This window comes from Alligator mississippiensis, chromosome 7 (genome assembly GCF_030867095.1).
Source record: "Alligator mississippiensis isolate rAllMis1 chromosome 7, rAllMis1, whole genome shotgun sequence".
NCBI classification, from domain to species: Eukaryota; Metazoa; Chordata; order Crocodylia; family Alligatoridae; genus Alligator; species Alligator mississippiensis.
This window is the reverse complement of record NC_081830.1, coordinates 7454383-7476974: the sequence shown is the minus strand read 5'-3', so window position 1 is coordinate 7476974 and position 22592 is coordinate 7454383. Positions and strand designations below refer to the sequence as shown.

Sequence of the window (22592 nt, the reverse complement as noted above, 5' to 3'; positions counted from 1 at the left end):
CCACTGTTTTGTTCATCCAGTCGTTCTTTCTTTCAAAAGTCTGTCTGTCTTTCTTTCTTTCTTTCCTTCCTTTCTGTTTATTCATTCTTTTGTTTGGTCTTCCATTCTTTCATTCACTTGTTCTTTTGATCTTTGATTCATTTTTTTTGTTTGGTTTTTTTTTTCTTATTTGTTCTTTCATCTATTCTCATTTGGTTTTTCATGCTTCTGTTGACTTGACCTTTCACTCTTTCTTTTGTTTGGCTTTTCATTCATTCGTTTTAGCTTAATTCTTTCCCTTGCTCTTTCATTCTCTCTCCTTCCTCAGAGCTCATGTTGTGTATCACTCAGATCTTTCTCCCCCACCCTCCACCCTTTCACCCAGGTGTACTACTCTATTGGGGCCCTGGCCAAATCCGTCTATGAGAAGATGTTCACCTGGATGGTCATGAGGATAAACAACTCTCTGGAAACCAAGCAGCCGCGGCAGTACTTCATTGGTGTGCTGGACATCGCTGGCTTTGAGATCTTTGATGTAAGTGGGCCTGCCAACAGGAGGCACTCTGGGGCCTGTGTAGCACTGGCCATGAGGGGAGGGGAAACTTCTGGTTACTCCAGCCCCAGGAGGGGGCAGTCTGGGAGCCATGGGGGGCAGAAGTGTTAGCCCTGGGATTGGATTTCTACATTGTTCCAGTCCCAAACTCCCTCCAGTAAGAGCTGCTATATTCACACTGGTCCTCACTTCCCCCTCCTCAGTTCAACAGCTTTGAGCAGCTTTGCATCAACTTCACCAATGAGAAGCTGCAGCAGTTCTTCAACCACCACATGTTCGTGCTGGAGCAGGAGGAATACAAGAAGGAGGGCATTGAGTGGGAGTTCATTGACTTCGGCATGGACCTTCAGGCCTGCATTGACCTCATTGAGAAGGTAGGTCCTGTCCTGAGCCAGGCACAACCCCACATGCCTGTGTGTTGCCCCAAACCCTTAAATTGGGGAACCAGTTGGTCATGGAGAGAAAGAATGCTTGGGAAACAGGAGTTTCCCCTTTGCCCATGTAGGTTTTGTTAAAAGACAGCACATACCATTATCCTATGAAATGCCAGTGGTGGTGGCAATCCCTCAATTCAAGGATGACTGCTACCACAGCTCATTGATGGGTCTTAAGATGATTTAAGGGTCCAATCCTTGAGCCATATATCCATCCACCACAGTAACAGGTCTTTGCACAGGGGAGAGTAGGCTGCAGGCTGGGATTCCTCTCCCTTTCCTTCCTCCACTCTCTCTTCTCTGCCGCAAGGGCAAGACGCTTTACCTCAAAATAGGCTCCCACATGGGTGACTGGTGCCACCTTAGTTAGGAGGGGCACATGCCCCCCCAATGACCAGTCAGTGACCGGGGGGGTCCCTTCATGGCCAATCTCACCAACTGGGGGGGTCCCCCCACAGCCGATCGCGCTGGCCCCATGGGAAGCAGCCACAGCGCTCCCAGAAATGGCTGCGGGAGTCCCACTCCCCAGTGGGTGCTTGCAGGAGGGGCACCAGTGCTCCCTTCTGCCCCCCCTGCCCACCACCTAAGCAGGGATTGTAGCCTGTCAGGGGGTGCACCAGCACTCTCAGGGGGGACCCCCTAGGCATCACCACTTTGGAGAGCCACTGGAGTAGGTGTCACTAAGAAATGCACTTGGTTATCTTGCAAGTGAATTTTGTTCCCTCTCTCATTGACCAGATAGTCCAGGGTCTTGCTGGGACATTCAGGGGCATATTCCAGTAGTTCAGTAAGGCAGTAATCCAGTAGGGATTATACCTTTGGTTTCCTGCATATGCATGGGTTTCCTGAATATTCATGCCTTTGGTTTTCTGCATATTCATTATTTTTACTACTCCTCTGACTACCACTGGCTACTTACATAGATTTCATAGACATTAGGGCTGGAAGGGACCTCGGAAGATCATCGAGTCCAGCCCCCCGCCCAAAGGGCAGGAAGTCACCTGGGGTCATAGGATCCCAGCAAGATAAGCATCCAGTTTCATCTTGAAGGTGTTCAATGAAGGCGCTTGAACAACCTCCGGTGGCAGGCTATTCCAGACCTTGGGGGCTTGGACAGTAAAGAAATTCTTCCTTATGTCCAGCCTGAAATGATCTTGTAGTAGTTTGTGACCATTCGACCTCGTCATCCCTTGGGGCGCTCTGGTGAACAAACGTTCCCCCAGATACTGGTGGTCACCCCTGATAAACTTGTAGGTGGCCATCAGATCACCCCTGAGCCTGCGCTTTTCCAGGCTAAAGAGCCCCAGGGCTCTCAGCCTGTCATCGTAGGGTCTGCTTCCCTGACCTCTGATCATGTGTGTGGCTCTTCTCTGGACTCTCTCAAGCTTCTCCACATCCTTTTTGAATTGTGGAGCCCAAAACTGGACGCAGTACTCCAGCTGCGGCCTCACTAAGGCCAAGTACAGGGGGTACAGTAGTACCGAGTACAGTAGTAAGTTACTACTTATGTAACTAATTTCTTACCATTGAGTATTCTCAAAACCTTATATGCATAAACCTACCCATACCTGCTTGTTTTTCTTATCATGTCCCCTTCTCATCACACACTTTCCCTCTCTGTCCATTCTTCTCCCCACTATTATCAACATTGCCACTGCTTTGACAAAATGTGTAGCTGCTTGCTCAGGTTTAACTAGACAGTGACCTCCCCACCAGCTCAATTGCTATATAAAACCTCTGAGGAGTGGATACTAGTTTTTTTATGCTTACAGGCACCCCTTTCCTTCTCTTCTCATTCACTCCCTGTATTCCGTCCCTTTCTCATTCATCCCTCTCTCCCTTTCTCTCTTCTCTCTCCATTGTTCCTTCCTCATTCCTCTCCTCTCTATCCCACCTCCCCCAGCCCATGGGCATCATGTCCATCCTGGAAGAGGAGTGCATGTTCCCCAAGGCCACTGACATGACCTTCAAGGCCAAACTGTTTGACAACCACTTGGGCAAATCAGCCAACTTTGGGAAGCCACGCAATGTCAAGGGGAAGCCGGAGGCGCACTTCTCTCTTGTCCATTATGCCGGCACTGTCGACTACAACATCATTGGCTGGCTGCAGAAGAACAAAGACCCCCTCAATGAGACTGTGGTGGGGCTCTACCAGAAATCTGCCCTCAAGCTCCTCGCTACCCTCTTCTCCAACTATGCCAGTGCAGATGCTGGTAAGCTGACAGGGGGTGGAGGGTAAGGGAGCAGGGGCAAGGGGGTGGGAGGAGAGATGGGGAGCAGGATGGATGGACTGATAGGAGGATAGAAGAGATGGATGGATGGATGGATGGATGGATGGATGGATGGATGGATGGATGGATGGATGGATGGATGATAGGGGCAATAATGAGAGGGAGGGAGGGAGGGAGGGGTAGGGAAGTAAGCAATGGGATAGGAGACCCAAGCAAGTGACAAATTTCCCTAACTTGCCCCCCATCCCAGGCTGCTTTGTCCCCTACAATGCCCTCCATCACTGTCTTACCTCCATATCCTGCTCTCTCTCCCACAGTTAGCGAAGGAGGGAAAGGAAAAGGCTCCAAGAAGAAAGGATCCTCTTTCCAGACAGTCTCGGCACTGCATCGGGTATGAGTCATTGGACCCCTTCCCCAATCCTCAGGGAGGAAGCTGGGATCCATGGGGAGCAGTAAGGGGAAAGGAAAGAGGCATGTCTTGTTGAAGGATGGGTCTTCCTGGGATCTGATCTTCCCCTTGGTGCACTGACCCCATCCCCCCAACACTAACTCCACCCTTTCCTCCCTTCTGCCCTTCCCCAGGAGAACCTGAACAAGCTGATGACCAATCTGAAGACAACCCATCCCCACTTTGTGCGCTGCATTATCCCCAATGAGCGGAAGGCACCTGGTGAGAAGGCAGGGCTCTGCGGGCATCAGGGTGGGGCCAGAGAAGTGTGGCAGGGCTACAAGAATGGGTAGGACCACAGGTGTAGTGGGAGGAGCTAAGTGGCGAGGGGATGGGTGGAGGGGAGGGAGGCTGGGGTTATGATCCATCCTGGGTCAGGACAGAGCTAACAGATGGGGTTATGGGAAGAGTGGGAGGGAAATAGGCAAGGGGGTGAGATGATTGGGTGGGACTGAGCTGCTGTGGGAGGGATAAAGAAGCTGGATGGAGCTAAAGGATGACAGAGAGTGGCCAGAGTATGGAGAAGTGCCTAGAGGGGCAGGGGTGGATAGGGGAAAGAAGAAGAGTGGAACAAAAGGGTTAGGGTTAGGGTTAGGGACAGGGTGAGGGTTAGGTCCAAGTAGAGCTATGGGAGACATGGTATGTAGGCTGGGCTTAGTGGGAAGGGGCAGGGCCAGTGTTTCAGGGCAGGGCTTGGCTGGCCCCTGAGTAACCCTTCCCCCACTCACTATCTTCCCTGCCCCCAGGGGTGATGGACAACCCACTGGTGATGCACCAGCTGCGTTGCAACGGTGTGCTGGAAGGCATCCGTATCTGCCGCAAGGGCTTCCCCAACCGCATCCTCTATGGGGACTTCAGGCAGAGGTAGGTCAGGCAGGTACACCACTGGGAGGGAAGCTCACAGCTTCCAGGGATTTTGTGTTGCCCATGGTCCCTAAAGTGCCCTTCCCCTGCCACCTCCAGGTACCGTATCCTGAACCCCATGGCCATCCCCGAGGGGCAATTCATCGACAGCCGCAAAGGGGCTGAAAAGCTGTTGTGTTCCCTTGATATTGACCACAACCAGTACAAGTTTGGGCACACCAAGGTGAGGGGGAAGAGCCTGCCTGGGGATGGGGCCACCACTACCCACACCCCCAGGGAGCAGAGAGCACTTGGTATGGGGTTATGGAGAGATATGGAAGGATTCCAAGACTCACTGTTTGCCTTAAGAGAAGGTTCAAATCATCTACATGGCAAGGAGAGGTTGATACTGCCCTCTGAGCAAGAGGACTTATCTCTTCTGGATTCCTGCCCTGTGAGGGGGAGGGCAGGATGGTGGGGAAGTGGGGTGGATATGATGGGAAAAATGAAAGAAAGAGTGGATGGAAAGATATAGGAATAAGTGGGGAGGAGGGAGGGAGGGAAAGAAAGCAAATCTAAAGGGAACTATCTCTATGCCCTTATCCATCCATTCCCATGTTGCCTACATGCCTGCATGCATCCATCTAGCCATCCATCCTCATATGCTGCATTTCTTTGTCCATCCATCCATCTGTCCATCCATCTATCCATACCTAGATACTCTATCCATTCATCCCTCTAGCTAGCTAGTTAGCTACCAATCCATCAAACCATTCCCATGGGCCTCATCCATTCATCCATCTGTCCATCCATCAGTCTATCTCTATATGGCCCACATGCTTCAGTATTTGTGTTTGTCTGTCTGTCTCCCCCCAGGTATTCTTCAAGGCTGGGCTGCTGGGGCACCTGGAGGAGATGCGGGATGAGCGCTTGGCCCGGATTATTACCCGGCTACAGGCCCAGGCACGGGGCCAGCTCATGCGCATCGAGTTCAAGAAGATCGTGGAACGCCGGTGAGAAGAGGCCCCACCTCTGCCTCCCCAAGAACAGGGACTGGAAGTGGGAGGCCTGTATGAGGAGCCTGTAAGGAGAGTGGTGGTGGGTGGCACTGAACTTATCCATGCTCACACCAGCTGGGACCCTCACAGAGCACCTTAATCAGGGCTTCAGATTGGGAGGGTTGAGTTGGTTGGGTCTCAGAAAACACTGCCTCTGCCCTCCAAGCTTATAGCTGGGGGGGATGCTGGACCCATTGGCCTATCTGATCCCCTGGGTCATTTCTGTCTCAAATGCAGGGATGCCCTGCTGGTGATCCAGTGGAACATCCGGGCCTTCATGGGGGTGAAGAACTGGCCCTGGATGAAGCTGTACTTCAAGATCAAGCCACTGCTGAAGAGTGCAGAGACAGAAAAGGAAATGCAGACTATGAAGGAGGAATTTGGGCGCCTGAAGGAGGCACTGGAGAAGTCGGAGCAGCGGCGCAAGGAGCTGGAGGAGAAGATGGTTTCCCTGCTCCAGGAGAAGAATGACCTCCAGCTGCAAGTCCAGGCAGTAAGTGATGGGAAGGCCTGGCCCCCAGAACTCTCTGAGCCCCATGGCCTAGCCCCCTCCTTACTCCCATTTGCTGAGATGGGTGGAGAACCTCCCACCCAAAATCCCCTTGAACTCAGGTGAGAGACCATAGCTGCACCTCCCCAAGCCATCAATGACAGAGAATCTTCCCCCCAGTCCAGAGGGGTGATTCCAGCCCTCCATGACACAAGTCCCCAAATGCACACTGAGACCCACCCTCAGTCTGCAACTGATGTCATTCCTCCGCAGTCACTTTCTGAGTCCTACAGTCCCCAAGGGAACCATCAACTCTGCCCCCCACAGATAGATGCGAGTATCAGGACTCCCCACAGCCCCTAAAGGATCCATCAACTGCCAGAGCAAAAGTGCTGACACCCTTCACCTATACCACTTACTTTTTTTTCCTTCCTTCCCTATACCCCACTTCTGCCCACAGGAGCAGGACAACCTGAATGATGCTGAGGAGCGCTGTGACCAGCTGATCAAAAACAAGATCCAGCTGGAAGCCAAGGCAAAGGAGCTTACAGAGCGGGTAGAGGATGAGGAGGAGATGAACGCTGAGCTGACAGCCAAGAAGAGGAAGCTGGAAGATGAGTGCTCAGAGCTCAAGAAGGATATTGATGACCTGGAGCTGTCCCTGGCCAAGGTGGAGAAGGAGAAGCATGCAACAGAGAACAAGGTGAGGATGAGGAAGGGAACTTGACTTCAGCTGAGTCCTTTCAGGGCCCATTGGTTTGGGTTGGGTGGAGTTGGATAAGCAGCCTTGAGGTTCATTAGATAGAGTTGATTGTAATTGGTTCAAATCTCATTGGGGTGGGTGGTGCTGAGCTCCAGGCCAATTGGCTGGGTGCAAACCAGCTGATTTGAAGGCAAGATGAGTTTTACCTCCCCTGAGACTCCCAAGTCTCTTCATTGCCATGAACTCATGCCTTGGATTTCAGGTCAAGAACCTCACAGAAGAGATGGCTGGGTTGGATGAGACCATTGCCAAGCTGACTAAAGAGAAGAAGGCTCTGCAGGAGGCCCACCAGCAAGCTCTGGATGACCTGCAGGTGGAGGAAGACAAAGTCAACACCTTAAGCAAAGCCAAAGTGAAGCTGGAGCAACAGGTGGATGATGTAAGTATCTTCTGGATCTCTCCTTGGTGCCGTGTTGCAGGGAACAGGATGGGAGAGATGCTGTGCTACAGGAAGTGGTAGTGGACAGGGATTTGTACTTGGACACATGCATGAATTCCTGTATTCACTGAATTGCCTAAAGCAGCAATGCTCAACCTCCAACACTTGGACCTGATCTGTCCCTTGGAGCCATGTCATCCAGCTTCCCACAAGTCTGGAAATTTGGTGGCAGGAGAGCAGTGGCAATTAATGCCCTAAGGCCAGATAGCCTGATGTCCAAGCCCCATGGCCAGATGACATGGTCCCATCCACCAGATGGGGCTGGCACATGGAGCTGGGGCAGTGGCCTCAATCCAGTAGGTGTGGGGCTGGGCCTGAGCCCAATGTGGTACTGACTCAGGCCCATGAATTAATCCCACACATTAGATCTGGCCCACAGACTGACCCCACACCACTTATCTGGCCTGAAGCCCAGAAAGGTTGGGCACCACAGGCCTAAGGACTTTCTTTCTGGCAACCACAGCTGGAAGGTTCCCTGGAGCAAGAGAAGAAGATGAGGATGGACCTGGAACGGGCCAAGAGGAAATTGGAAGGGGATTTGAAGCTTTCCCAGGAGAACATCATGGACCTGGAGAATGACAAGCAGCAGCTGGAGGAGAAGCTCAAAAAGTAGGGCTGGCCTTTTTCTTCCCCACCCACACACCGGTCATAGAATCATAGAGAAGTAGGCCTGGAAGGGACCTCCAGAGGTCATCCAGTCCCATCTCTATCCAAACAATCCCATTCAAATCCATAATCTAACCTCTTCGTAAAACTACCATCAACTCTGACACAACACAAGACATCACACCCAAGGCTACCACAAGCAAAGCAGGAGGACCATAGCTGCCAACATCCTGCTTCTATGAAAATCCTGCTTCTATGAAAATCTATACACTCAAGAGATTCCAGGTAGAGGGCCATGCCCCCCTTTACAGAGGAAGGCAAAAAAACCAAGCCTGTACCAATCTGACCATGGGCAAAAATTCCTTCCTGACCTCACATGTGGCATCAGTCTGACCCTGACTGGAGGGGCAAGACCCTCTGGCCAGGAACCTCCAGGTCTAGCAGGAGCATTCATAGATTCAGAAATGATTAGGGGCTGGAAGGGACCTTGTAAATCATTGGGTCCAGTCCCCCTGAACTCGTCAGGAAAAGACAACTGGGGTCAAGTGATCCCAGCAAGGTGACTGTCCAGTCTCCTTTTGAAAATTTCCAGGGTAGATGGCTGCACCAACACTGGAGGGAGCTTATTCCACAGTCTGGACACCCTGACTGCGAATAAGTTTTTCCTGGAATTGAGCCTAAAGCGGCTTTCCAGGAGTTTGTATCCATTCATCCTGGTCTTCCCCAGGGGTGCCCTGGTGAACAGCTGTTCACTGGGTTCTTGATGTACTCCCCTGATGTAGCAGTGATGGAGAGCACACAACTCCCCTAGGCTGTCTATTCCACCCCCTCACTCTTCTAACAGGGATGTTTTCCCATGTTGGGGAGCGGTGACCGAGGGGATTCATCACACCCTGTCTCTTTGCAGGAAGGAGTTCGACATCAACCACCTGAACAGCAAGATTGAAGATGAGCAAGCACTGGCCCTGCAGCTCCAGAAGAAGCTGAAGGAGCATCAGGTGGGAGAGACAAAGAAGAAATGTCAGCCATGTGCCCATGCGATGGTCTAGAGCAGGGGTGCTCACAATCTCTGGCCCATGGACCAGAACCAGCCCACGAAGCTGTGTCACTGAGCCCACAGGATGACAGAAATTTGGCAGCAGGAAAACGTGCTGGATCCGGCACTCAATTCCAATGTCAAGGCCAGAAATGCGGGTGCTGCTGGGTCCCAGGGCCCAATTCCAGCACAAGGGGGATGGGAGGGGCCAGTGCCAGCTTCCCAGAGCCCAATCCCAGCACACAGGGGACAGGAGGGGGTGGTGCTGGGCCACTAGGACCCAATCCCAGCACAAAGGACACAGATCCAGACCCCAGAGTCCAATGCTGGCATTTAGAGGGCAGGAGGGGCAGTGCCAGGCCCCAGGGCTATATGTGGCCTGCAGACAGGCCCCACAACACTCATTCATCCCGTGGGGCCAAAAGGTTGAGTGAGCACCACTGATTTAGAACAATATTCTTTGTCTTGCTCCTAGCATTTTGCCTCCCTTCTTCCACTCTAGATCCAGACGATAGCTCCGCCCACACAGGGGAGGTGGGGTTTATGCCATGTTACATTAGATGCAGCACAAGGATCCCACAACGCTACCTCTAGAGGACATCCCTTTCCCCGATTTTCCTCCCACGCCCTCTGTTTCTCAATAGAAAAAGTCCATATCCCTCCATCCTGCCTTTTTTTAATAATGAGGTTACCGTATTTATTCATATAGCAACTGCACCATTTCCTCAAAATTATTCCTTCAAAACTGGGTTGAATTTTTTAAGCTGGGAAGCAGATTTCCACACCTGAATGGAGGTGTGGAAATGCCTTGGCAGTGCCTACCAAGGCCTCTGCTGCCTTCCCAGACCCAGGCAGGAGGGATGGAATCCAGTTCTCCCAGTTTGGCAGCTCCTGTAAGCTGCAGAGCTGACAAGGAGAGAGAAAGCAATCATGTCCTGATCCATGAAGCCGGCACTCAGCCATGACTGTGGGAAAAACCTTTTTTTCTTTATGCTGCCTTCTCAAAACAAAGTACAGGTCTATGGTGTGTGAAGAAATATGGTAAATGTGGTATACGCCTCTCTCTTGTCTCTTTCCCATACTAACTCGTCAGCTTCTCATGCTCCAAAATACCCTGGACCTGGCTCAATTTAGCCTGCCTAGTATCCGTGTCTACAGTATGTATTCCAACACTTGGTTTAGAAATATTAGTTCTCCAGAAGGAGAAACGTTTTGCCCCATGGGAAGTTCTTTTCTGTTGTCTGCCCTCACCTTCTAGAACCCAATAACTGATCAATCAATCTCTCTCTTCCTTCTCTCTGTCTTCAGCTCTTCCTTTCCTAAAGCCATGTGAATTTGTTAGTATTGGATAGCCTTGAAATACATGAGAAACATTGTCTCCTTCACTGCTTCAGGGCTGAACTTCGAGTCTTTCTAGAACCCAGATCATTTTTCCAGTCTGCTCCAGAATGATGTGTGTTCTAGACCTGGGTTAGGACCCCCTTGGATCTCTCTAGATAGCACAAGACCCCCCAAATGCCCTTTGGCTGCTGGAGCTGAATTCCTCCATCCCGATCTGTACCATGGGTCCCTCTGGAACCTGATTTGGAAGGTTTGATGTTGTAGGTCATTGTACAGGATGTTGTAGGTCACTCTCTCTCTCTGGCCTGCAGGCGCGCATTGAGGAGCTGGAGGAGGAGCTAGAGGCAGAGCGCACAGCCCGGGCCAAGGTGGAGAAGCTACGCTCAGAGCTGTCGCGGGAACTGGAGGAGATCAGTGAGCGACTGGAGGAGGCAGGTGGTGCCACCTCAGTGCAGATCGAGATGAACAAGAAAAGGGAGGTGGAGTTCCAGAAGATGCGGCGAGACCTGGAGGAGGCGACGCTGCAGCACGAGGCCACGGCCGCCACACTGCGCAAGAAGCACGCTGACTCGGTGGCCGAGCTGAGTGAGCAAATCGACAACCTGCAGCGTGTCAAACAGAAGCTGGAGAAGGAGAAGAGCGAGCTCAAGCTGGAGCTAGACGATGTCAGCTCCAACATGGAGCAGCTCCTCAAGGCCAAGGTAAGCTCCTCAAGGCCAGAGTAAGGTGGCTAGGACTAAGTCTGGCAGGTGGAGCATGATGAGTTGGACCAAGGCTCAGAGGTAAGAACTCATGGAAGAAGCCTAGACTGGAAGAGGAAGATGAGCTGTGGCTAGAAGAGGATGGCCAAGGCTGGTGGGTGGAACAAGGGATGGAATAGGATGAGTCATGAATGGGGCATGGCCAAGTGAGAGGGGCCAGTAGTTTCCAGTCTTAGGTAGACAAGGAGGCATCACCACAGCTGGAGAGCAGGGCCATGGGGGTGGGATGGCTTAGGCATGAGTGATGTCAAAGAAAAGGGGCCATTGGCTTCTAGTATGGGTCACGTGCTCAAAGCCACAATGCACTGGGAGAAGGTTGAAAGGGAAGGGCCTGGGGTAGTGGGTGGAGCCAAGCCTGAAAGGGGAGTGGCCAAAACTAAATAAAAAGAGACAAGGTGATTGTGGTGGGCCACAGCAACCAAGGTCAAGGTCAGAAGGGAAGGCGCAGTTAGGTGCAAAAAAAAGGAGTTGATCACAACCCAGGGGTGGGGCCAGAACCAAAGGGGTAGGGCCCAAATCAGAGGGGGTAGGGCCAGGTGTGGGAGGAGCTCTTTTCTATTCTCACACTTCTGCTTTCTTTTCCATCTTCCATTGGTTTGGCTTGGGTGTTTCTTCCTTCTTCCAAGGTTCTCTTTCCCCTTCATTCTTTCTCCACTTCCTTGTTTTATTTCATTCATGTGTTCTCTCAAGCATCTTTCCTCCCTTTGTCTTTCTCACTTGGGTTGTTCTTCTTTCCTTCCTTTCATCCTTTCTGCATGCCACCCTTTCCTCTCCCAGCTCTTCCTTGCCTGTATTTCCTGTTTCTTTCATTCTCTTTACCCTCCCTTCAGTTTTTGTTCAACTTCTTTATACCTATTGTAGTGGTAGAAGTTGGACTCTAAATATGCTTCCTAACTAAGCAGCCTGAGGAAGTCAGAAACTGGGAGACAGTCCCTCAGTGAAGCAGCTGTTCATTAGTCAGAGACAGACAAAGTGTCTGAAGAGGTTGCCAGCTGCTCCACAATTAAGTCCATCATTAGTAGTTCTCATCACATAGACCTGTGTTTGTTGAACCTGGCGATCACTAATGCGCCCTCATTCATTCTTCCCTTTACTTATTCTTTGCTTCCTCTTTCATTCAGTCTTGGATTCATCCAGGGTGGGGAGTTGATTGCACTTCTCCTTTTGTCCCCAGTGCTCTTTAGTTCTCTCCTTCCAGCCCTTGCCCATGTCTTCTCCCCTTCCCTATATCTTTAGCTAGACAAACCTGATAACATGGACAAGCGCCCTATCTATCTCTCCCTCTCCACTCCCAGGTGGGAACAGAGAAGCTGTCCCGAACCCTGGAGGACCAGGCAGCTGAATACCGGTCCAAGCTGGAAGAGACACAGCGGGTGCTGAATGACACCAGCACCCAGAAGGCCAAGCTACAGACGGAGAATGGTAGGGCCCTGCCCCCACCCTGATCCTTGACCCTATTCATCACTCTAACCCTGTCCTCCACTTTCCCCGCAGCGGAGCTCTCCCGCCAGCTAGAGGAGAAAGAGGCATTGATCTCCCAGCTGACCCGAGGCAAGCAGTCCTACACCCAGCAGATGGAGGATGTGAAGAGGCAGATGGAGGAAGAAGTCAAGGTACCCTGAGAACACATGGGCTGCATGTTGGAAGTGAGAAGCATCAGCAGGGCTGGGGGGAGTCAAGGGCTGTGGGTCAAGAGTAAGGGGATAGGCAAGGCTAAGGGAGCAGGGAGATATGGGTCAGGAGTGAGGGGCACCAGCAGGGCTTGGGGAGGGACAAGAGGCTGTGGGTCAGGAATGAGGGGAACCATCTGAGCTCTCTCCCCTCCCTTCATCCTTCTAGTCCAAGAACGCACTGGCGCACGCCCTGCAGTCGGCTCGACACGACTGCGACCTGCTGCGGGAGCAGTATGAGGAGGAGATGGAGGCCAAGGCTGAGCTCCAGCGCTCACTCTCCAAGGCCAACTCCGAGGTGGCCCAGTGGCGGACCAAGTACGAGACTGATGCCATCCAACGCACCGAGGAGCTGGAGGAGGCCAAGTGAGTGCCACCCACCCTCCACTGCCCACAGACCTGGACACTGGGGTTGTCCCTGACTCCCTTCCTCTAACTGGCCCCTCAATTCCACTCTAGATTCCAAGGACCTCCTCTCCCCCTACCCCTTGCCTTCCACCCCTTCCCCTGTCAGGTCCGTCAACTCTACCCTGGGTTCTCAGCTGCCTCCATCTCCTCCCTGCTACTCCCACAGCCCTGGCTGCCAGGGTTCTCAGTAGACCCCATGTTCTTGTTTCCCATCCTTTCCTTTCTCCAGTCCTCCCACCCATTCCCCTGATGGTCATACCCGCTTTGTCCAAGATGCCAGGGTTCTCAGCTGCTTCCTCCAACAGGGAAGCTTTTGGCTTGGGTTATATTGTCACTCGCAGTGTATAAGACGAGCGAAAAGCTTCTTGGTTGGAAGAGAGATGCCCCCTCTGCTCTCCATGTTCGGGATCTTTGCCGAGGTAGGTGGACTGGACAGAAAGACAGGGGTTCTAGAAGGATCTAGAGATGCCTTGAGCACCCAAGGGGCAACTCTGGATCCCTCCCTGCTCCAGAAAGCTATCATGGAATTTGCCTGGCCCTATGTTCTAGTAACAGAGGGTGCCATACAGGCCCCGCTCTATAGAAGTGTTGTACACCCCGCTCTATAGAAGTGTTGTACACTAATCTAGAACAGCCAGGAGCACCCAGGAATCACATAGGTGTTCTGGAGCAACATTCAGGAGGGGATACTAGGTTAAGGAGATCTGGAACTGGAAATGGTTCTCATCTCTTCTGAGAACTGGTGTCTGGACCAGTCTAAAACTTTCTGGAGAATCATGACTTCCCTCACCAGTTTTCAAGGCAGGCAGGAAGCTTGGAGCCCCAACAGCGGTTATCTGAGAGCTTTCTGGACACTAGTGATCTAGAACTGATGGAACCTTAGCTATTTAGAACCACCACCTCTCCCCCAGCACACCAGAAGATGCTGAAGAAGCAGCATGGCTTCCTCCATCTGGCCATGGAACCGGGTCTTCTGTTCCAGAGCAATACGACAAAGCCTGGTGAGAAGTCTAGAAAATGGGCCTAGACTCACCTAGAACATCAAAGAGGAGGAGTGGGTGTGACACCAGCTGCCTCTCTAATCAATTTATGTTAAGAGGGGCCATCAAAAGCTCAATCTAGAACTCGCCATTTTTTGGAGCTGGGGGCTACTACAAAGGCTGCGTTGGGGCACGACCTAAACCTCATGGTCTCAGTTAAGTACCTTAGATGGTACTCAGTGCCCAGTGGAGGCCCCAAATGTCTAAATCAGTTCTAGATCCGTCTATATTACCCTTGGAAGCCCGGAGACAGAGGGAAAGGGGACACAAGACAAGCTTGCAGCTTGCTCATATCAAAATCCACTTATTCTAGAATGGCTAGCTCTAGAACCATCAAGTAATTCCCCGATGCCCTGATATGATAAGTGTCTTACAACACTCTAGAACACATAAAAGCCATGGGTACCTAGCAGTCAACCATCCTGGGTTTCATTAGATGAAGAACTGGAGGCCCTCTGATCTAGTACGGTCTAGAAAACCTGAGAGGCTCATGCATTGTATCAAAGCCAATGGTGTTTTCTACTGGGAACCCCTCCCTTCCCATTTCTAAGCTTATGAAGGTTCCCCCAGCTGGGGAAGGGGGCCAATTGGCTCCTCAGGGTGACCGGCATTGCCTGTCGTGCCCCCTGGCTGCAGGAAGAAGCTGGCGCAGCGGCTGCAGGAGGCGGAGGAAGCGGTAGAAGCCGTCAATGCCAAGTGCTCTTCACTGGAGAAGACCAAACACCGGCTGCAGAATGAGATTGAGGACCTGATGGTGGATGTGGAGCGCTCCAATGCTGCCGCTGCTGCCCTGGACAAGAAGCAGCGCAACTTCGACAAGGTGGGGAAGGGTGGAAAGAGGATGGGGAAGCAGGCAAGGACTGAGTGACTGTTGGGGGGCCTAACCATGTCCTGCCCACCCCCAGATCCTGGCTGAGTGGAAGCAGAAGTTTGAGGAGTCCCAGACAGAGCTGGAGACCTCACAGAAAGAGTCCCGGTCACTCAGCACCGAGCTCTTCAAGCTCAAGAACGCCTACGAGGAGTCTCTGGAGCACCTGGAGACCTTCAAGAGGGAGAACAAGAACCTCCAGGGTGAGGCCAGATACACCCCAGGCTTTCATGGAACTCACCTCTCCCCAGCCCCCCTCTATTGAGTTTATAGCCCTCCTCCTTGTAGCAGGGCCCTTGACCAGGGCCTCCAAGGCCCACTTGGCACCACATCAACCTCCCCTCCTCCTCCTCCCCCCCACTTACCTCACAGAGGAGATCTCGGACCTGACAGAGCAGCTTGGCGAGGGCGGAAAGAGCCGGCAGGAGCTGGAAAAGGCACGAAAACAGCTGGAGGCCGAAAAGCTGGAGCTACAGGCGGCATTGGAGGAAGCTGAGGTGAGAAATGCAACCCCCTGACCTGCCTGTTGGTATTCCATGATCAGACAGATCATAGGACCCATATCATCTTATGCTCTCTTGATCCAAAGGGTTATAAGATCATAAGAAAAGGGAGCTGGAAGGGACCTTATGTGGCCAACCAAGTCATTGCTGTAACGTGTCTGTCCAACCTGCTCTCAAACATTTCCAGGAGAGATACCACAACTTCTCTAGGTGCCTGCTCTAATGCTTGACCACCCTCACAGTTAAAAGTTCCTCCTAATCTCCAACCTTCTCTATTCTTTTTATTTCTTCTTTCCTGCTCTCCCCCTCATTACTTGTACCCATTCATGCCTACCTTGCTCCATTCTCTCTTTCATTCCTACTTCCAGTTTTCATCCTCTTTATGTCATTCTGTTCTTCCCCATTTTTTTTCCTTCCTGTCCATTTTTTCCTGGGGGTCCCATTTTTATGCTTCTTCTCCTTGATTCATGTATTCTTCCCTTTGCTTGTGGTTTCAATCGTCCTTTGGAGCTCTCCATTTTTTCTTCATCTCGTCTCATTCTTTTGCTCCCTTTTTGCATCTCATTTGTTTGCATCTGTCACTTTTACTTGCTTTGCACACATGAACAACACGTGCCCCCGACGGCTGGGGGGGCACAGCAGCAGTGGGAGCATGGCGGCGGTAAGCAGGGAGCTCCTGCAGATGCTGTTGGCTTGGGGGGGTGGCAACCACCTGCAGAAGCTGCCAGCAGCTTCGGTGGTGGCCAGCAGCAATCACTGATCAGCCGCAGACACCGCTGGCACTGTCAGTGGCGGGGGTGGTGAGCAGTGACCGCCCACCAGCGCCGCCAACAGTGTTGGCAGTGCCTTTTTGTAGCGGGTGCACCGCCATGCTCAGGGGGTGCGCAGACACCTCCTACATGTCACCGTTGTTTGCATACCTTCACTCCATCCGTCTGTCTGCATAAATCTATCCCTCTATCTCCATCCATCCTTCTATCTCCACTCTATCTCTCTATCCCCACCCCTCCACTCATCCATCTCCATCCCTCTGTCTACCTACCTACCTACCTGTCTCCATGCATATCATCTATATATAATCCATCCACCCACCCATCTCACTACACAGCCTCTCTATATGCCTTCTTCTTTCTCTCTACCTTCCCTTTTATTTCTCCTTCTCTCTACCATCTCTCTTTCTCCCATCAGGCCTCCCTGGAGCATGAGGAGGGGAAGATCCTGCGGGCCCAGCTGGAGTTCAACCAGTTCAAGGCAGACTTTGAGCGCAAGCTGGCCGAGAAGGATGAGGAGATGGAGCAGGCCAAGCGCAACCACCTGCGGGTGGTGGACTCACTCCAGGCCTCACTGGATGCTGAGACACGCAGCCGCAATGAGGCACTACGGGTAAAGAAGAAGATGGAGGGCGACCTCAATGAGATGGAGATCCAGCTCAGCCATGCCAACCGCATAGCCGCTGAGGCACAGAAGCAAGTCAAGGTGCTTCAGGGCTACCTCAAGGTAATGGCACCCTGGCTGGCTCAGGGTGGTGGGGAGCCTGGGGCCTGCCCCTGGTAGGTGGTAGTAGAACTGCCTGGCTCAGTGCATGCTGGGTCCTCATCCAGGACACCCAGCTGCAGCTGGATGATGTGATGCGAGCCAATGAGGACCTGAAGGAGAACATTGCCATCGTGGAGCGGCGCAATAACCTGATGCAGTCAGAGCTGGAGGAGCTGCGGTCTGTGGTTGAGCAGACGGAGCGGGCTCGCAAGCTGGCCGAGCAGGAGCTCATTGAGGCTAGTGAAAGGGTCCAGCTCCTGCACTCCCAGGTAAGACCCACAGGGGACCCGCCAGGGCAACAGGGCAACAATCCCCAATCTCCAACCCAAGGGGATCCATCTCCAATCTGGAACAAGCCTTGTTAGGGCGAAGGGGTCTAGAAATGAGCTGGGAGAATCCAAAATCACCCACGTTTTTGAGTCACTCAGACAAGATCTTCCTCATGGTGCTAGGTGCTGAATTATGGACCTGCTGAGCTGATCTCTTGAGTGATGGCCTAGAATGTAAGCCTTCTTGCTCTCCTCTCCAGAGCAATCATCTAGAAGGGTGACCTAGAATACAGGCACTAGTTTGGTCATCAGTCCGGAGTTCTAATCCCCAGAGCTATGTCAGTTCATGATCTGAAACACCTAGAGCAATGTGACAGGGTTTGTTGATGCATACGCAGCAATCTAGAACTGCAACATTTCCCTCCTTGTGTCATCACAACACTCCAGAAAATCAATCCCTTGCTCTGGTGTAGAAAATATCCCATCAATATCATTGTCCACCTCTGTTTGAGCACATTCTCAGTTGAAAACTCACCTAGACAGTATTTTCCAGAGTTTTCACCGCTTTATGTTTGCAGCCTAGCAAGTTGGTCTAGAACCAGGCAGCTCTCCAGATATGAGCTCCTGAGAGAATCTAGAACTTCATTCACCAATATTTTCAGTGCCCTTCTGGAGTCTGGAGCCAGAAGAGTGAACCTGCAATTAGATCCTTGTAGATCTAGAAGAGGGTTCATTATCAAGTGTAGGGACATGACAAGTTCTGTAACCCAGCCTTTGGCCTTGCATTGGCCCCTATAAAAACCTGGCAGTGCCTGGGGTCTAGGTCCCTTATCGCACCATGGTGCGGCACCTAGGAGTCCAGAATGAGGCTTCTGGATCTGAACTGGGCCACAGAGCTATCTAGAACCTAACCCATTGCAATACTGGAGGAGTAGCCAAGGTCAAGATCCTAGTTCACAGCTGTGCTCAGTGATCTACAACCTGGCTCACTGCAAGTGTCCAGATCCTTATTCTGGATGTTCATTAACACTGGAGGTCTAGAACAGGGAAGGAATGGGTGAACATATGGCTTCTGCTTTTGTGGCCATCCTGACATGTGTCTTGCTCCTCCAGAACACCAGCCTGATCAATCAGAAGAAAAAGATGGAGGTGGACTTGGCCCAGCTGCAGACGGAGGTGGAGGATGCCATCCAGGAGTGCCGGAATGCTGAGGAGAAGGCCAAGAAAGCCATCACTGATGTGAGTGGGAGAGGGAAGGGGCATTTCTACCCCAGAAGACAACAGCCTTGATCCTGCAGCTGATTCAGTGGGTGGGGAACAGGCCTGAGACCTTTTCTTTGTAGTGGGGACATCATCCTGGACCTGGCCTCAGGCTGAGGAGGATGGGGTGGGTCAGAAAATGGGGCAAGCCTGACTCTCTTTCACCCCTGTGGGCAGGCGGCCATGATGGCAGAGGAGCTGAAAAAGGAGCAGGACACAAGTTCCCACTTGGAGCGGATGAAGAAGAACATGGAGCAGACCATCAAGGACCTGCAGCTGCGGCTAGACGAGGCTGAGCAGCTGGCCCTCAAGGGTGGCAAGAAGCAGCTGCAGAAGCTGGAGGCCCGGGTGCGGGAGCTGGAGAACGAGCTGGAGGCTGAGCAGAAGCGCAACGTGGAGAGCATCAAGGGCCTGCGCAAGTCAGAGCGGCGCATCAAGGAGCTCACCTACCAGGTACCCAGCCCCAGATATGGTTTTGGGATTCCTCATCTGTAGATCCAGCCAGTTTTCTAGATCCACATTAGACACGGATCATAGAGAATATTGGTGGTTGGTTCCAGCTCATTCCACTGTGTTTTGAAGAAGCGATTTCACTGGAAGGGTCCACAGAATCCAAGCATTGTTCCCTGGAGATTTGTTCTCTGCCTTCATTCTCAGGCTGCTGGCATTGGCGAAACATTCCCATCCCACCTAAAACAGCAGCTCTGGCTCTAGAACATGGCGCTCACTTGAAAACATGCTGGAGTTATTGTAGGACACACCTATTGTTCTTAGCATACCACTGGGCAGCCCAGAGCGCTTATCTCTTGCTCTAAGACCATCTCCCTTTGTCCTGTTGAGAGATATGGTCTAGAAAGGTTTTGGGCCTATGTTCTAGAACAAGAACTCTTTTGTCTTCCTCTAAAGCCAAACTCTTGACCTTGGTTCTAGATCTGAATGGCCAATCACATGCCTGCTGTGCTCCCTGGGCACCCCCTAACCCTGCTCCAGTGGGCTGGAGAATGGCCTCAGTCTGGGGTTTTGGTTCTCAAACCCAACTTTAGAGCCCAGTTCTGCTTCTGGACATGAAGCAGTAGCTTTTCCTGATGATTTTTCCTTCTTCTGGAGTCCTCTTTCAGGAGGAGAAAGAAGAAAATGAGTCTGAAGGCATGTTCTAGACCTTTAGAGCCTCCAACATGTGGCCAGCTTCCCTGCTCCCCTTTCAGTCAGCTCTAGAACCAGCCTTTCCCCCAGCCCCAAATCACAGTCAGACTGAGTTTCCCAGAAACCTTCCTGGGCTAGATCAAGAACCCTTCAGTCTAGAAGCAAAGCCTGACCCCAGGGGTGATGGCAAAGCCTTATCCTCACTTCCCACCTCTCTCTACATTCCCCCACCCCCTTCCCACCCCACTTCAGACAGAGGAAGACAAGAAGAACCTGATGAGGCTCCAGGACTTGGTGGACAAGCTCCAGCTCAAGGTCAAAGCTTACAAGCGACAGGCTGAGGAGGCGGTGAGTACCCCCTGCCCTGGGCCCAGCATCCCTCTTTCCCACCTCTTGAATTCACTCTATGAGGCCTGGCCCCCTCCCCATCCAGCCCTGCTGGGGTTCACAGCATGTCCAGTAGCAAGGAGCTCCTCAGGTTAACACAATGTTTCATTTGAGTTTTACAGTTGTATGGACTCTATGTAAGGGGACAGACCCCCACTTGTAAGGCACAGGAAGGTGCAAGGGGTAAGGGCATAGACAGATGAATGGATGGGTAGATGGATAGCTGAGTGAATGGATAGACAGATGGACAGATAGATGGAGCAAGTTTGGATGAATGGAGTGTAAGGTGGATAGAAAACTGGCTAGATCATTGGGCTTAAAGGGTAGTAATCAATGGCTCAATGTGTAGTTGGCAGCCGTTATCAAGCGGAGTGCCCCAGGGGTTGGTCCTGAGGTCGGTTTTGTTCCATACCTTCATCACTGACCTGGAAGATGGCATAGAGTGCACCCTCAGCAAGTTTACAGATGACACCAAGCTGGGGAGAGGAGTCGATACGCTGGAGGGTAGGGCTAGGATTCAGAGAGACCTTGAGAAATTGGAGGATTGGGCCAAAAGAAATCTTGTGAGGTTCAACAAAGACAAGTGCAAATTCCTGCACATAGGGTGGAACAAGCCCATGCACTGGTACAGTCTTGGGGCTAACTGCCTAGGCAGCAGCTTTTCAGAAAAGGACCTGGGGGTTACAGTGGACAATAAACGGAATAAGAGCCAGCAGTTTGCCCTTGTTGTCAAGAAGGCTCACGGCATCCTGGGCTGCATTGGTAGGAGTGTTGCCAGCAGGTCAAGGGAAGTGATCTTCCCCTCTATTCAGCAATGGTGAGGCCACATCTGGAGGACTGTGTTCAGTTTTGGGCTCTCCACTACAGAAAGGATGTGGACAAATTAGAGAGAGTCCAGCAGAGGGCAAGGAAGATGGTTCGGGGACTGAGGCACTTGACTTGTGAGTAGAGGCTGAGGGAACCGGGCTTATTTAGTCTGGAAATGAGAAGACTGAGGCAGGATTTAATAACAGCCTTCAACTACCCAAAGGGTGGCTCCAAGAGGCTGGAGCTGGACTGTTCTCAGTGGTGGAAGATGACAGAACAAGGAGCAATGGGCTCAAGCTGCAGCAAGAGAAGTTGCAGTTAGATAAGAAAAACTTTCTCATGTGGAGGGTAGTAAAGCACTGGCTTAGGTTTACCCAGAAACTCCATCTTTGGAGACTTTTAAGACCTGGCACAACAGAGCTCTGGCTGGGATGATGTAGGTGGGGTTGGTCCTGCTTTGAGTAAGAGATTGGACTAGATGTGACCTCCTGAGGTCCTTTCCGACCTTCATTTTCTGTGATTCTGATGGACGGTTGAGTGAGTGGATGGATTGGACAGGTAGTAACCAAGCATTAGGGAGGGAACTACTGCCTCCCTGCCCCTTAACTGCCTGCAGTCCAGTGGCAGGGAGTCCCACGGGGTAATGCCCCAATCCTCTCCCTGCTCCCCGACACTGCCTGCAGGAGGAACAAGCCAACACCAACCTGGCCAAGTTCCGAAAGGTTCAACATGAGCTGGACGAGGCTGAAGAGCGGGCCGACATCGCCGAGTCCCAGGTCAACAAGCTCCGGGCCAAGAGTCGTGACATTGGGGTCAAGGTAAGAGTGGAGGAAGGGCACTTCGCACCCAACCCAGGGGCACGCCCCCACCATGGGAGATCCCACTTGGGAGAGCTCAGGTCTCCTCTTCCAGGGGCCACACTTCTCTGTTCTCTCTCGATAGCCTTCTTTCTTCCCTTCTATCCTTCCATCTTCCCTTCTTCCTTTCACTCTCCATCTTCATTTCTTTTTCTAACAATCTTTTCTTCTTTCTTTCACCTCCATCACTCCATTCTATCCATTTTCCCTGTCACACCAAGTCTCTTTCTCTCCCTTCTTTCTCTGCCCCTCCACCTTCTTTCCTTCCTTTCTCCCTTCCCCATGCCGTATCTCTCCATCTCTCTGCTCCCCACTGCCCTTCTCCACTGTTTTCTTCCAGAAGCTCCATGATGAGGAATGAGAGGCCCAGTTGTCAGGATCGTGGCCACAACCCCCACCCTGGGAGCCCTGTTCCCTGGGCCCACCAGGATGGGGCTTAGCAATGTAGAATGGATAGAGCAGTGTGAATAAAGCCGAACAGCAGATCCTCCCCTGGCACTGTGTTTCTTACTCTAAGGTTCCCTCATTGGGGAACCCATGTGTCCAGGCAGTGGCAAGGCCCCTCCTTCATCCAGTGTATCATACACATCCCCCGTACTGAGTACTCTAAGTATCTGGTAACGATGGGATCCCTCCCTCACCCAGCATGTCATCCATCCACCCTACCGAAAAACTGAGGAACCCAGGCTGTGAGGTCTCTCCTCCCCACCCCAGTATCCCAGCATCTTGCTATCTCTGGTGGAGAACCCAGGCATCCAGAAGCTACAGGCTGCTCCCAGCTCTACACAGTAGCCTCTATCAATGACTATGTACAGCATATTGGGACCATTTGACTGTACAGGGAAAGGAATGATGGGGTCCT

The 22592-nt window shown here is 52.0% G+C and overlaps 1 protein-coding gene across 1 annotated transcript in view; it reads left to right on the top strand.

Annotated features, from left to right (window-relative positions):
- LOC132243201 (myosin-6) overlaps nt 1–22209 on the top strand; it is a 30410-nt gene extending 8201 nt beyond the window's left edge. Inside the window, exons 12-38 of the mRNA XM_006261186.4 lie at nt 365–514; nt 736–906; nt 2870–3179; nt 3515–3588; nt 3780–3867; nt 4392–4509; nt 4609–4732; nt 5365–5501; nt 5784–6039; nt 6497–6739; nt 7002–7178; nt 7702–7847; nt 8752–8842; nt 10533–10922; nt 12278–12404; nt 12477–12595; nt 12822–13018; nt 14737–14920; nt 15006–15171; nt 15341–15465; nt 16660–16968; nt 17073–17276; nt 18390–18515; nt 18714–18989; nt 19932–20027; nt 21557–21691; nt 22071–22209. Coding sequence (XP_006261248.1) covers nt 365–514; nt 736–906; nt 2870–3179; nt 3515–3588; nt 3780–3867; nt 4392–4509; nt 4609–4732; nt 5365–5501; nt 5784–6039; nt 6497–6739; nt 7002–7178; nt 7702–7847; nt 8752–8842; nt 10533–10922; nt 12278–12404; nt 12477–12595; nt 12822–13018; nt 14737–14920; nt 15006–15171; nt 15341–15465; nt 16660–16968; nt 17073–17276; nt 18390–18515; nt 18714–18989; nt 19932–20027; nt 21557–21691; nt 22071–22091 — 4560 coding nt within the window. The 3' untranslated portion in view covers nt 22092–22209. The remainder of the gene's footprint in view (nt 1–364; nt 515–735; nt 907–2869; nt 3180–3514; nt 3589–3779; nt 3868–4391; nt 4510–4608; nt 4733–5364; nt 5502–5783; nt 6040–6496; nt 6740–7001; nt 7179–7701; nt 7848–8751; nt 8843–10532; nt 10923–12277; nt 12405–12476; nt 12596–12821; nt 13019–14736; nt 14921–15005; nt 15172–15340; nt 15466–16659; nt 16969–17072; nt 17277–18389; nt 18516–18713; nt 18990–19931; nt 20028–21556; nt 21692–22070) is intronic.
- The last annotated feature ends 383 nt before the right edge of the window (nt 22210–22592 follow it).